Source organism: Bos indicus x Bos taurus, chromosome 2, assembly GCF_003369695.1.
Source record: "Bos indicus x Bos taurus breed Angus x Brahman F1 hybrid chromosome 2, Bos_hybrid_MaternalHap_v2.0, whole genome shotgun sequence".
NCBI lineage: Eukaryota > Metazoa > Chordata > Mammalia > Artiodactyla > Bovidae > Bos > Bos indicus x Bos taurus.
The window spans coordinates 23,431,754-23,446,562 of record NC_040077.1 but is presented as its reverse complement, the minus strand read 5'-3'; the positions used below and the strand labels follow the sequence as shown (position 1 = coordinate 23,446,562).

Sequence of the window (14,809 nt, the reverse complement as noted above, 5' to 3'; positions counted from 1 at the left end):
GAGAAAGCTGAATTTTATAACTGCCCTTCCATGAGTTAGGTGTTACTGAAAAATGAACTGGAATTTCAAAAAAGGATTTATGTTTTTTAAACCTGGCTTTGACCAGCCTGGCCCTTGGTGCCAACTTTTCTAACCTTTTCTCCCCATAAGCTAGCCCACCCTGCTCCCATACCACCACCACCGCCACTTAACTCCCACTAGTGACTGCTGTTAGTACTGTATTCCTGGGGAAGGACGTGTCTGTTTCCCTTTCCAGGTTGATATGTGCGCAGCTTGCCCCTCATTCATCAGCGAGGCCACGGTGGTGAGCAAAGCTGGCAGCCTTCACGGGGCTGGTAGGCTGTATCCCTTGAGGGAGTCCCTGCCCGGGGCAGAAGTCACCTGGGTAGCTGGGGACACAGATGCTTTTTTTGGTGGCAGCATTGCACAGTCACAGTGAGCTGCTGTGCCAATCCTAAGTATTTTTATTTTGAACCTCTTCACCCTTGGGGTATGAAATGAGGATTAGAGAATTTGTTGCATATTGGTTTTCAGGATTTATGAGTATGAACAAAAGAGAATTCACACTCTGATCCTATGCAAAAAAAAAAAAAAAAAACAGACATTCTTTCATTTGGGGGAAACATAAAGGAGTATTCAAAAAAATGTTTGAATAAAGCCCTTTGTAGCTTTCTATGGCATACATGAATATTTATAACATTTAGGAGGTAGACTAGCAATGGATCAGAGGATAATATGCTGGCCGGCTGCCACTACCCCAGGCTGCACGAAGCATGCTGATAGCCACAGTTGCTGCTGTATTAGGAGGTTGGTTCTATTTCAGACATACCCATATCTAGGTGAATTTATTTATTAATATTATTTTAAGATAGTCATTTTATTTGGAATGAGAAGCCTGAGGAAAACCTCTGTTCTTCTGGAAACATTAACAGAAGCCAATTTATAAAGGAAGAAAAATGTTTTGAATCATTATATTTGGGTATTGCTAATCATGCCATTACATTATTAGCAACAATTTTCTATCATCAATAACATTATTACAAGATTCATGGTGAGAGCACTGGACTTATATCAAGCTATGGAAAAAAGAATCTCCACGTAAAACTCTATAAGTGTTCAAATCTACCCATTTCCCAGACCTTTTCAACACAATAGAAATCTTTCAAAGGACTTTGAAAGTTTACTTCTTTATACAGAATACATGATCTGGGCTAAATGTAGATTTTCCAAAGGGTATGTTTCAAAGCAATTAAATATGTGTTGAGTGTCTAAGCAAAAAATTTTGCTAGGAAATATAAAGAAAGTCCTTGGCTTTTAGATTATATGCAGTTGAAAATAAAACATAACACATAAAAATCAATAAAAGATGTAAAACTAGTTCAAAACAGTAATAAAAGAGATGTCAGAATGGAGAAAAGACAGTTTCTTCAGCAAGATGTATTGGAAAGTCTGGGCATCCACATATAAGTCAATGAACTTCGAACAATCCCTCACACTATACACAAAAACAAATTCAGAATGGCTTAAAGACTTAAATATAAGATATGACACCATAAAATTCCTAGAAGAGAACAGAGGGAAAGCATTCTCTGACATAAATTGTAGCAATATTTTCTTAGGTCAGCCTCCCAAGGCAATAGAAAAAGCTAAAATAAATAAGACATAATCAAACTTACAAGCTTTTGCATAGCAAAAGAAACTATAAACAAAATGAAACCTAAGGAATAGAAAATACTTGCAAATGATGCAACTAACAAGGGCTTAATTTCCAAAATATTCAAACCGCTCCAACAACTCAAAAACAACCAACCAACCTGATTAAAAAAATGGGCAAAAGACCTAAATAGACATTTCTCCAAAGAAGACATACAGATGGCCGACAGACACATGAAAAGATGTTTAGCATCACTAATTATTTGAGAAATGCAAATCAAAGCTACAATGAGGTACCACCTCATACCAATCAGAATGGTCATCATCCCAAGATCTACAAATAACAAATGCTAGAGAGGGTATGGAGGAAAGGGAACCCTTACACACTGTTGATGGGAATGTAAATTGGTACAGTCACTATGGAAAACAGTATAGAGGTTCCTTAAAAACTAAAAATAGAACTACCATATGATCTTCCCTGGTGGCTCAGAGGTTAAAGCGTCTGCCTCCAATGCAGGAGACCAGGGTTCGATCCCTGGGTCGAGAAGGAAATGGTAACCCACTCCAGTATTCTTGCCTGGAGAATCCCATGGACGGAGAAGCCTGGTGGGCTACAGTCCATGGGGTCACAAAGAGTTGGACACAACTGAGCGACTTCACTTCACTTCACCATATGGTCTAGCAATCCCACTTCTGGGCATATATCCAGAAAAGATGAAAGCTCTAATTAGAAAAGATAACACACACCCCAAAGTTCATGGCAACACTATTTACAATAGCCAAGACATGGAGACAACCTAAATGTCCATTGACAGATGAATGGAGAAAACAGATGTGATATATATGTGTGTGTGTGTTAACAGACTACTGCTGCTGCTACTGCTAAGTCACTTCAGTCGTGTCCGACTCTGTGTGACCCCAGAGATGGCAGCCCACCAGGCTCCCCCGTCCCTGGGATTCTTCAGGCAAGAACAGTGGAGTGGGTTGCCATTTCCTTCTCCAATGCATGAAAGTGAAAAGTGAAAGTGAAGTCGCTCAGTCGTGTCTGACTCTTAGCGACCCCATGAACTGCAGCCTACCAGGTTCCTCCTACTCAGGCATAAAACAGACTACTACTCAGGCTTAAAAAAAGAATACCATTTGCAGCAACACAGATGCACCTAGAGATCATACTACATGAAGTCAGTCAGATAAAGACAAATATCATATGATATCACTTACATGTGGAATCTAAAAGTGATACAAATGAACTTATTTACAAAACAGAGACAGACTCAAAGACATAGCAAACAAACATGGCTACCAATGGGGAACCAGGGTTGAGGGGATACACTGGGAGTTTGGGATTAACAGATGCACACTAATATACAGAAAATAGATAAACAACAAAGACTGTATAGCACAGGGAACTATATTCAATATCTTGGTAACAGACTATAATGGAAAAGAAAAAATATAGACTTATACATGTATATGCATAACTGAATCATTTTGTGTACACCTAAAACTAATACTGTAAATCAACTATACCTCTATTTTTAAAAAGGTGTGAAAAAGCAAAATGCAAAGGAGGTAGTAACTTCTTATATCAGAGAAAAATAAAACCATGTTAAATACAATATAATATAATCAAATCCAGACTTGTTACTCTGAGCACCCATTCAGCCTCATCTCACACTTCATCTTCTCTGTACTCAGTCCAAGTTAGTGAGACCAACCTGCTTTCCTTCCTTTCTGCCTCAGGGCTTCTGCACTAGCTGTTACCTTTGCCTGAAACTGTCTTCCTCCAGCCTTCACCAGCCTGACTTTCACATCATTCAGGTCTCAGTTCATGCATCCCTCCCTCCAAGCAGGCCTCCCTGACCACTCTTCAAATGTTCTTCTACGCTCCACACCTCGCCAGCCAGCTGATTCTCAACAGATAACCTTGCTTCAACAACTGGCCTCACGTTTTAAAATGATCTTTTTTATTGTCTCTTCATTGCTTATCTTCTCCACTAGAATGTAAATGTCCTAGACCAGGTATCTGATCTATTCCGTTCACTGATATTTCTCTAGCACTAAGAAAGGTGTCTGGCATGTCATAAGTATGAAAGAAATATTTGTTGCATAAAAGAATAATCCTATTCCAGTGTTAGATTTAGCAAGATAGGACAACACACTAAAGCATTTATAAAGGAATTTATGTAACGATTTAACCCAAATGCATTTTTCTGTCTTATTAGAAAACCTGATTAAGCAGAATGTCCCAAGCATCTTCTATTACCAATACGTTACCTCAGTGGACACTATTCTGTCCACCCTCCTCCCTGTGGTGCTCTGTCGGTCCTTGAGTGCCCTTCCCTGCACACAGAGATGCACAATACTCTGCAAGAGCCCACAGAGACACCTGCGCTGCCATGGCCATGGCCATCGTATGTACAGTATACCATGAGCATCATGCTTATTACATGCTTGTATCTGTATGCCACTCACCTCTTAGATATTAAAGATCTGTAGGATGAGACAGGAGCCAGGATTCTTCCTCAGGGAAACATATAGTGAAGACTGGCTCAGCTCCTGGGCCATTTTATCTTTTATCTCTGGTCCTCACCATGCATTTATTTCCACTTGGTTGCTGTCATGGGCACAATCTTGGCAGGTGAGAGGCAGATATACTTCTACATATATATGTGGAAAAAAATTATTGTCCCAGTATATGAGGATCTGAGTGAAATAATCAGAATGGTGTGAATGTGGTTTTACACATGGTAAGCTGGGAATAATTGACTGAGGTCCTGTATCTGACAGGATGGGGGCAGAGTCAAGTCAGAAGGGGCAGAAAGAAGAAAGGAGAGAGCAGTCTGGCCGACCTTGAAGAACAAGGAGGCCAAAAGTCTCAAGGGGCAATAGAAGGAAAGACATAAACTGTTGAGGGCAGGAGTGCCTACTTAAGGGAGCAGGGAGGGAGCTTGGCCTGAGGGAGGAAGGCTGTTTCCACAACTGCTATGAAGGGGAGGAGGTCAGGAGAGGAACAGTGCCGGGTGCTACCGCCCGGAGGGCCTGCTGGCCTGAACCTGAAAAGCAGACAAAGGAGTCTGCTCCCCTCCAGGGACAGGAGAGTGCAGGGAGAGCTCAGACCCGGCACAGGAGTCAGTACAGAGCTGGCCAGAAGAGCAAGATGGCTGGGGAGAGCTGGTGGGCTGTTGGCCATCTGGATAGGAGTGATGGTGTAAGGTGGCCAGCCCATCCCTGAGGGGAGGGTGCCACAGAAGGTAAACAGGGAAGCCCAGACCCCAAGGACCCATCTGAGAAGAGCCCTCTCTGACACCCCCTTGGATTCAAGGGGAAGGAATTACTTGCCTCCTAGTCGGAGAAGGTGATGGCATCCCACTCCAGTACTCTTGCCTGGAAAATCCCATGGGCAGAGGATCCTGGTAGGCTGCAGTCCATGGGGTCACTAAGAGTCAGACACGACTGAGCGACTTCACTTTCACTTCTCACTTTCATGCATTGGAGAAGGCAATGGCAGGCAACCCACTCCAGTGTTCTTGCCTGGAGAATCCCAGGGACGGGGGAGCCTGGTGGGCTGCCATCTCTGGGGTAGCATAGAGTTGGACACAACTGAAGTGACTTAGCAGCAGCAGTAGTTTGAGGGAGATCTGCACTGGGGAAGGAAACGGCAACCCACTCCAGTATTCATGCCTGGAAAATCCCATGGACTGAGAAGCCTGGTGGGCTACAATCCATGGGGTCGCAAAGAGTCGGACACGACTGAACGACTTTGTGTGTGTGTGTGTGTGTGTGTGTGCGCGCGCACGCACTGGGGACCACAGCCTCAGAGCCTCTCACATGGGCCAGGCGTGACTGCCCACAGCTGGTCACTCCCTTGCTAGATGGCATCTTTGTGCTGGTCACTCTGCAACTCAGACCCTAGGAAGGACATCTGCCTCTGGGTCGCTCTGTTTACAGCTTGATACAGAAATACTACTAATGTTACTATATTTTATATATATAATGTATATAAATAACATATTTAATACAATCAATAAATACCTGACACAGGGTCACTGGGTATGCACTGTCTACACCTTTATCCAGACCAGACTCTCACATTGGTCAGCTGTCCCACTGACCTGCCCAATAGGACAGGCCCAAAGCCTGGGAGGTGCCCTTAAAAGGGTTGGTCTTGTTAAGACACATTACCAGGTTATATGTGAGTTCTTTGGACTACTCTTGCAAATTTTCTTAAAATTTGAAATTACTTCAAAATAAACACTGAGGAGAAAAAAAAAAACAAAAACCTGAGGGTAGTTACAGAAACCTTGGCTTGCTACCTCATTTTTCCTTCCTGAGCTTCCCCGTGTGAGTTGACATCCTGAGGGAGATTCATCAGCTTTCAGTTGGGTCCTTGTCTCATCCCTGTAGGTGAGGAACTGTATAAACATAATTCTTGCAAATAAGTTCTGAAGACCTGTACTTAGAATTAGTCTCAAGGAAAGTGGTGGTCCTGGGAAATTTGGAATGTGGATTCCCAAGGGGAAGCCTGGCATTCTTGGTTTGCATCCACCAGCGTAGGCTGATGAGTGAACCCTAAGTGGGGCCTTCCCAGGGCAGGGGCTTGGGGTGGGGGGGGGTTGCTGTATCAGAGTCAGGGCAGGTGTAGAGAAGGACTTGCTCTGCCCACCTGCTCTGATCCAGATGCCTTCTAAAGCAGCATGTTCTCCTCACTTTGTCCCTGAATTACAAATCATTGTTTTAACAAGCCAGTTGCTAATAGGAATGTGTCATAACCCTGGGTTTGCTGGGATGGGAAAAACAAAAAAAGATGAGAAGCTCTGCTTTGGAGTGATCAGGTATTTTCCCACTGGCTGGCATTGTAGGAAAGTTGCCTGGCCTGCTCCAGGCAGGCCAACCTGCTCCAGCAGGGCCCCAAAGCCTAGGGTATAATTTTTGGCTTCATCCCTGCTGTGGCAGTTGGATAATACAGCCTATATCTTTTAACCTTAGTTTTTGCCAACTTTCACTGAGAATAGCAATGAATAAACAGTCACCCGCTGTCAAAAATGACACACAAGACTTAAGTCTGCAGAAGAACAGAAAGACTAACTGGATGGCTTTTGGTGATGATAAATGCAAAATTCTCCACATTGGCCCATGAAACCACCTGCACATCTACAGAGAGGGAAGTTCAGTGAAGAGGGCTGAGAGGTTTAATTAATTCACTAGAAGTTCAAGTATCAGCAATGTGGCTTTTTTTTAAATTGTGGACTTCAATCTAGAGAGCTGTCTAGAAGAGACCTGAGAAATTGTTGAAGAAAATGGGGATATTTAGGCTGAACCAGAATAGATGTGGGGGTGAAGAGAGGGCCATGATAGTATCTTCAAGTATTTGAAGAACTGTCCTAAAAGAACTAAACGTGTTTGTTGTGGCTTCAGAGCTCAGAGATAGGATGCTAGGATAAGCGGGGTGAAAAACAGAGGGGCAAACACTTGGGCTCAAAATGATACGGAAATGTCTAGTAGTCATAAATGTTGAAAAATGCAAGGGGTTGACCTTGGAGGTAATGAGTTCCTTATTGCTGGATGCATTCAAACAATGAGGGGCCAGTATCTGTAGGCAAGCTTTGATGGCATTATGCCCCTGGAGATAGTTAAGGGAACTTCTGAACTCTCCTGCAAACCCAGGAAAGCACCTGTAGCATATTAAATATTGCATTCCATGGGTCAGTGGGTACAGACGAGGGCAGGGTTATCAAGTTAACTCTTCTTTGGCTTTGAGAAAGCATTCTGCAGCTGCAGTGACCAGCAGAGCTAATGGAGTCCGGGCTCTGCTACTGCTAATGTTACATCTTCTAACATTATTGTGCAGCCATCTCAGAGAGAAAGAATGGGCCTCGTTGCAAAGCCAGATTTGGATTGCAAAATTAAACTGAAGTTATCTTTGAGTACAATTAAAAGGGATACGTCAAAATTAAAACCATTGTTAAAATTAATCAAAGATTTAGAAAGGGAGAATGAACTCCAGAGCTGGAAATTACTGATTTAAACAATTGTTCTCACATTTTAAACTACATAATGAGCTAAAAATTATGAAGCCTCAGAGTATAGCTGTAAAGAGTAGTCTTAAAACCAAAGTCAGAATGAAATGTTTTAGCTTTCAAAACTAAAAAGCAGAACAATTACTCCCTACAAAATGGTATAGGAAGAGGTTTCTGACCCCTGCTAATTATTTTATTATTCTTCAGAGGGGCATACTGGCAGCATTTCCCAGGCTTCCTAGTAATTACATTCCATTCAATATCTGAAGAATTACAATAATTCTACATGGAATATACTTGTGCCCTTCGGATGCAAAGCCTTTGGAGAAGTGAAAAAACAACTTAAAGTAAATTAGCAGGAAAATTATCGTAGTTACTGTTTATTTCAGGGCTCCATATATCAGAGGCTAATTATACATTGTATGTTACGTTTTCTTGGAGGTATTTGTAATATATTTCTCGTGCTGATCAACGGATGTGCTGGTTTTCAGGATCCTTTATGAAAGTGAAGTTCAAACTTTTCCGATTACTTCTTTGTGTATGAGAAATTACCCACTGCAGACACATGTCCCTTCATGCTTGCCAGAGTCCTCAAAGCAGTAATATTCAGCGAGGCATTATGAACGTTCACCTGTGTGTACTTGTAAAACTTCAACTCTTCTATGAGAAAAATTCCCTCCCAAAAAAGTTTATTTTTTTAACACTGTGTCAGTTTTCTCAGAGTCATCTTCTAATTTTGGCAAGCCGAGGTTTCAGTGAGAGAAGAAAGTAAGGACTGGAGTTAAATAGCCACTCAGAGATTAGAAAGTCTCTTTTCCTGGCCAGAACCTTGTCAATTTTCTGCTCGTATTAGAATTAATCCACCATCTCTGAGGGACAACCTTGAGAAAAGTATCCCTGAGATGTTACACAGAGACTGAGGGTCCCAGTTACCCTCAGAATGGCAGGAGCAAGAAACAGTGGCTCAGAAACAGTGCTTTAGCCTCGTGTCTTTCCTCAGGTTTCTGTCCATTTCTTTCCTCCTTTCTTTGTTTTTAACTCAGTTGAGTGCAGTTCAATAGGTTTCCTTATAAGTTTTTATGGTAGCCAAAATTTAGGCATTAAGATTACTTAATGACAAAATTAACAAAGGTTAAATAAATTATGATCCATCCACATGACTGAATACCTGGTTATTTTTAAAAAAGATTTTAAAGTGCAGATGGCATGGAAAAGTCATAATGCCATATGAAACAATTCAAATCAAAACAAAAATATATGACTTCCATTTTTTAAAAACTGCTTATATATATTTATTTTTAAAATATTAGAAGGGAATGTACCAAAATATAGCTGAAGTTACTCTGTGAAGCAATATTCTGTGTGATTTTTTTACTTAGTTCTCAACATTTTCTAGATTTTGTGATTTTTCTAAAATGTGCGTGTGTTACTGTTATAATCAGAAAGGATGAAGGAGGTGAAGAGGGAGGGAATCACATAATTAAGGTTAATGTTAAAATACACACTTTTGCTGGAAGATGGAAAAGGCTAATAATGCTTAGTGTATAGAAAACTGTGGAGATAGAGTATCTATGACTATTCTGTCAAGATCATCGAATATCTCATTACTGTTTACAGTGATGAACTTGACAAGCTAAACCCTCTCCAAACAGCTACAAATTCTCTTGCAAATTCACAGTGACCTCAGGAGAGGATGGTAAGAACTGGTCCTGAAGAGTAAGGTTCAGTCTCAGGAACAACGGCCTGCTTTTTACATCCTAAGGAATAAGCAATTAGACTAAAGATATGCCAGTAGTATTCCTCACTTGACAAATACCTTGTATGTGTATGTGGGTGGTAGGGGGTGCCTCTGTCAAGTAATTAAACAGGTTATATATCAACCAGTTGCCTCCAGATGATCAACAGATCAGAACCTGCTATTTTTCATGGTCCCAGGTATCACTAAAGTAAATAATGGTGTGGGGTTTTTTTGTTTTTTGTTTTTGGATTCTACACTAAGCTTACCTGCATTTCAGTTTTTTTTCTTTTTTTTCTTTTTTTTAGCGAATGATTGCAAATACTGCCAGAACAGTGAGATACTGCAGGAGCCAACCCTTCAGTAAGTTAAATGCTGCCACAATATGGATCTTGGTGATTAAGTCCTTTTTAATGGGCTACAGAGACATTCTGGAAGCCGGGACAATATTTGATTGTGTCAGAGACGCTTTGAATCGTGAATCTCATTGGACAAGGGCCTTGTGTTTAAAGATTTTCTAGCTGTAAAACTAGAAAATAACCGTAAGAATATTATTTTATGAATGAACTCAGAAAGTTCATTTGCTCTTTTCAGAATGGATAGAGACAGCTAAGGCACGAATGCCAACAAACCCTGCCTCTAACCAACTCTCTTTATGACTCACTGCTTCATGTTAAGAAACTTACATCAACTCATGATGACTCATTCCGTCGTTTATAAACTGGGAAGGATAATATTTATTGTCTCTTGGAGTGTTGAGAGACCGCCTGAATGTGTATAAGCACACTTGTAAAAGGTCCCTTAGCAGGAATTCATATTATATTTCTAGTATTTCGAGGTGAATTAAGGTGCTTTTCTTAAATCTGCACATTTAGTACAACAGCTGGTATAATAAATGCTTTAATATGAAACTGTCACTGATAATAAATAGCAAGTTTAAACTGTTGGGAGTTAAGTGGCATCATCGCACCAGATCATCGTGCTGGGCCAGTGCTACTGTTTCCTCAGGGCTGGGACTTTGGGTGGAGCTTGGAGCCTTGGCTCCCTCCAGCTGGTCTGGGAGTGAGAAGGTGGCCCCTGTAAAGTTTTGTGCCAGCTTCATTGTATGAGTCACTTGAAGCCATTGGGCTCATTAATTTAACACGATAGTCTGACATAGACATGACTGCGAGGCTACCAGTACCATCCCCTCCAATAAACCTAGTGCCCAGGGACTAAAGTTTCTCATTCTATTCATCAGAGCCATCTTTGCTCTTCTTAGCACAGGGCTGGCCCAAACGAAGGGTTTGCTAACACAGGATACCAGAATTGCTAAACATTTATTTTGTAATGCCTGGGGGTTGGGGGGTCTAGGAAAAATAGTCTTGTCTTAAGGAGCAAGATCCTTAAGAAAAAATTTTGTTCAAGTGATTATGTCTCCTCTTTCTCCCAAAACGAGAACAGTTTGCACATCATCACTTGTTCTTATGTGGATTCTGCCAAAATTAAAGTGTCTCGTATCTCTTCATCTAGAAATGTACTATATGTATAAATACATGGTCATAAAGCAGTTATACAAACAAGTATGAAAATATATAGGTGATGACTACAACAAGGGTTCATAACCTAGAATCCACCGCCCTTCAGGGGGGTCTAGGAAATTCCTGAAATTAAACACAAAATGTCTAAGAGGGTTCAAAGCCTTGAGAAGGTTCTCCATGAGGTCCAAGAACCAAGATAGAATATATTTTGTTCTATAAGCTCCTTTGGAAGTATAATCCTACATTCTCCTACATCTCCTAGAGACATGGTGGGGGGATATATATATATCTCCACTGCATTTGTTGAAGTTATCAGTAACTGCTAGTAAACAACAGCTGCTTGGCTCTGAAGTCAACAATCTATAGATACAGCTATAGGAATAGATTCATAAACATTGTGGGAATATGTACAATGTAATTATAGTATATTGTACATGTAGAGTACACTGCCAGTGACAAGCAAGGAAATTAAGCACTGTGGTATTATTTATATGTGATAATTATACTGATGAGTTTCTTCTTAGAGCAAGTGGGGCCTTTGTATCTTCTCTCTGCTTTTCTGTGTTCAGACCTGCAACACTCCCCTTCACCCCCCCATGCAGATGGCATTCTAATTGTCTTTGGGAGTGGTGTGTGGATCTAAGGAGAACAGATGGACGGCAGAAGGCAACGTGCTATGGGAAAAAGGACGCTGGTCCAGAGTCCAGGCTGGCTCGGCCGCCCCTGGTGTCCCACACTGGCATCCGTGGGTCAGAGGCCACCCAGGGACCATGGCTGAGATGTTGGATCTAAATGGAGCTTTTTTCCCCTTTTATTCCGAAATAATGTAATCATTCAAAAATGGAAGAATTCCCAGGGAAGAAATCCAGATTTCTCATTTCTCTAGAAAAATAGGAAGATCCGCCAACTCAGGATACAGGAGCCAGATAGTCACTTCTGAAGGGAACTATCTTTCCCATTCACCAGAGATCAAATGACCTTCCTCATTCACATCTATTCCCTGTATAGGCATCTGATTGGGCATTTTATTCTTCTTTCAGCCTGGTTTTAGGGAAATTGGTTGACTTCTGATCGCTCTGGTGCTCAAATGCTTTGGGGAGGGGATGAAACTAGAATGGTAACTGGGATTTCAGAACAAATAGCATCAGAGAATTGAAAGTCTAGTAGAAGTCATGACTTCAGCCTGAGATTTTTTTTTTTTTTCCCTGAGTATGGACAGTCATACAATCTACGGAGTAATGCTGTATGTTGTCTGCAAGTATTAAGGGCAAGAGTCGCACTGGCTTGCTTCAGGTCAGCTCAGGTGTTAAGTGCTTTTGTTAGAAGCTAATGAGAACTATGTCTTTTTGCCATTAGTCCTCCTCTGGGTCAAAGGGAGTAGAGATCAGTGATATACTCTGGGGGATGGCAAGGGGAAACAATTTTAATATATAACCAGGGTTGTCAGGTGACGCTTTCATTTTTATTTGGTGTTTTTAAAACAATATCTGATGCAAAGGAAAATGATCAAAATAGGCAATAGGGAAGAAAAGGGTGGGAGGGAGGAGATGGAACATCCAAGTAGAAACAGTTCAATGAATACAGTGTGTTGAAAGGTCTTGATGGAAACCAGGAATCCATGATAAATGTAATAGGCTGGAGAAAATAAAGCTGTATCTTATATGCATATATTATGCAATGCCAATCCTACTCTTTGCTCTTTTGATAGATCCTGATGCAGCTCAAGCTAATAAGAACCACCAGGATGTCCGGAGTTACGTTCGGCAATTAAATGTGATCGACAACCAGAGAACTTTATCACAGATGTCACACAGACTAGAGCCTCGTCGACCATAGACATTTCAAGTGCCCAGAACAACGTTTGCCTCCATTCACAATCTTTCAAAAATGCCATTTATGCTACTACTGACCATACTGTCACTAGAGAATTCTATAAAACAAGCAAAAACCCATCCTGAGACATCTCAGGGCTGCATTCAGCTTACCAGCATCATGACAAGAGAAGAAATTCTTTGACTTGCATACAGCTTGCACACTCTAACTTAGAAATCCCCTGTTCATAGTCACCTTATTTTATTTCCAGTCGTGCCATCTTCTTTGCTGAAACATAAAATAAGAGCAACATGAAGAGTATGGTAGAAATATCATTGTCAAGAGAAGTATCAAGCTCCTGATATTTTTTCTAGGAGTATTTACAGGATGAGATGTGCTACAAATGGTATTTATTTGGCTACATCAGTGGTGGTATAGTTTCATAATTTCTAAATCAACATCTTGATTTGAGCATGGGGTTTTTGGAAGGTGTTGAGGAATCCATGTAACTCCAAACTAGAGGCTGTATTCTTCCATCTTCATAGTCTTACCTCTGAAGGAATTGTACCTGACCACATTACTATAAAACATTCTGGCTATTTATGTAATTTTAGGGAAGACTGGTCTGTAATTTCTGAATGACTTACAGAATAATATTTGTGTTTACAATATAACTTTTTAAAATTTACAAATCAGGATTGCATATATAAGAATTCCACTGAGGAACTCTAAGGTTCTTAAAATTGCCAGCGTTAAGATTAAAAAAAAAAAAATGACATTTCAGAAGAGCACAATATGCACAAAACATTTTTCAAAATTATTTTCCTGGGCATTAAAAAACCTTTACTATTGGCTAATTATTGTTACTGATTTAAAAAACCCACATATTTTCTGGACTTAAATGTTATTACAGATACCTTAATTTTCAGCAATTGTTTTGCACTTTCAAATAGATTGTAAATAGTTCATTCAATCAATGGTATAGAGTTATTTATTTGCTACATAATAGATATTGTGCCAAATAATTACTTTTTATTTATTTAGTATGTAATTTTGGAGTACATTTTTTCCTGTTTCCACAATTAGGCTACATTATGTGCAGGAATTGTATGTATGTATATCTTCTGTAAATAACAATTAGTATCTTCATTAAATATAATTGTGACAAGAAGTATTGTTCTCAGTTCCTATAATATAGGAGAGATAACCACTTGGCATGGTGGAGTCCTGTATATTTTTTTTAATTGAAATAAAATTCACATACTCTAAAAGTCACCTTTTTAAAATATACAGTTCATTGGTTTTTAGTATATTCATAAGGTTGTTCAACATCATCACTATATAATTCAAGAACATTCTCCTTATCCCTTAAATGAACCCCATACCCTCTAGCAGCTGGTCCTCACTTTACTCTCTCACCAGTCCCTGGAAACCACTACAGTCAGCCCTCTATATACAAATGAGTTCTGGTCTGAGAGTGCATTTATAAGCCTAATTTTTTATAAGTCCAACAAAATTAGCCTAGCTACCCAACTAACAATCAACTACATAGCTTTATAATAGGTACTATACATATACTGTACATATAATAGGTACTGTACATATATTAGGTATATAGGTACTGTAATAGGTTTATACTATTTTTCACACAAATATCTAAAACAAGCACAAAAAATAAAGACAACATTTTTAATCTTATAGTACAGCACCTTGAAAAGTACAGTAGTAGTACAGTAAAACTAGCATACAGGGGCTGGCATCAGATGAACAGGCAAGAAGAGTTACTGACTGGAGGAGGGCAAGGGGGTGGGAGATGGTAGAGCTGAACAACACTCAGCAGAAGGAGACTAAGGGCAAGTTGCAATTTCACTCACGACTGATGCTGATGAAACACATGTTCACATCTTTGAAAGTTCTCAAAGATTCATATATAGGGGACTTACGGAGTCTGCCGTGTCTATGAATTTACCTATTCTAGACATTTTGTATAAACAGAATCATATAATGCAGAGTCTTTTGTGTCTGGTTTGTTTCACTTAGTATAATGTTTCAGGGTTCATCCACATTGC

General features: G+C 40.2%; 1 protein-coding gene across 7 annotated transcripts in view; it reads left to right on the top strand.

Annotated features, from left to right (window-relative positions):
• RAPGEF4 (Rap guanine nucleotide exchange factor 4) overlaps positions 1-14,015 on the top strand; it is a 330,697-nt gene extending 316,682 nt beyond the window's left edge. For all 7 annotated transcript variants that reach the window (XM_027557478.1, XM_027557487.1, XM_027557494.1 and 4 more), the window contains 2 exons: positions 9,717-9,771; positions 12,637-14,015. In XM_027557478.1, coding sequence (XP_027413279.1) covers positions 9,717-9,771; positions 12,637-12,764 — 183 coding nt within the window. In that variant the 3' untranslated portion in view covers positions 12,765-14,015. The remainder of the gene's footprint in view (positions 1-9,716; positions 9,772-12,636) is intronic.
• The last annotated feature ends 794 nt before the right edge of the window (positions 14,016-14,809 follow it).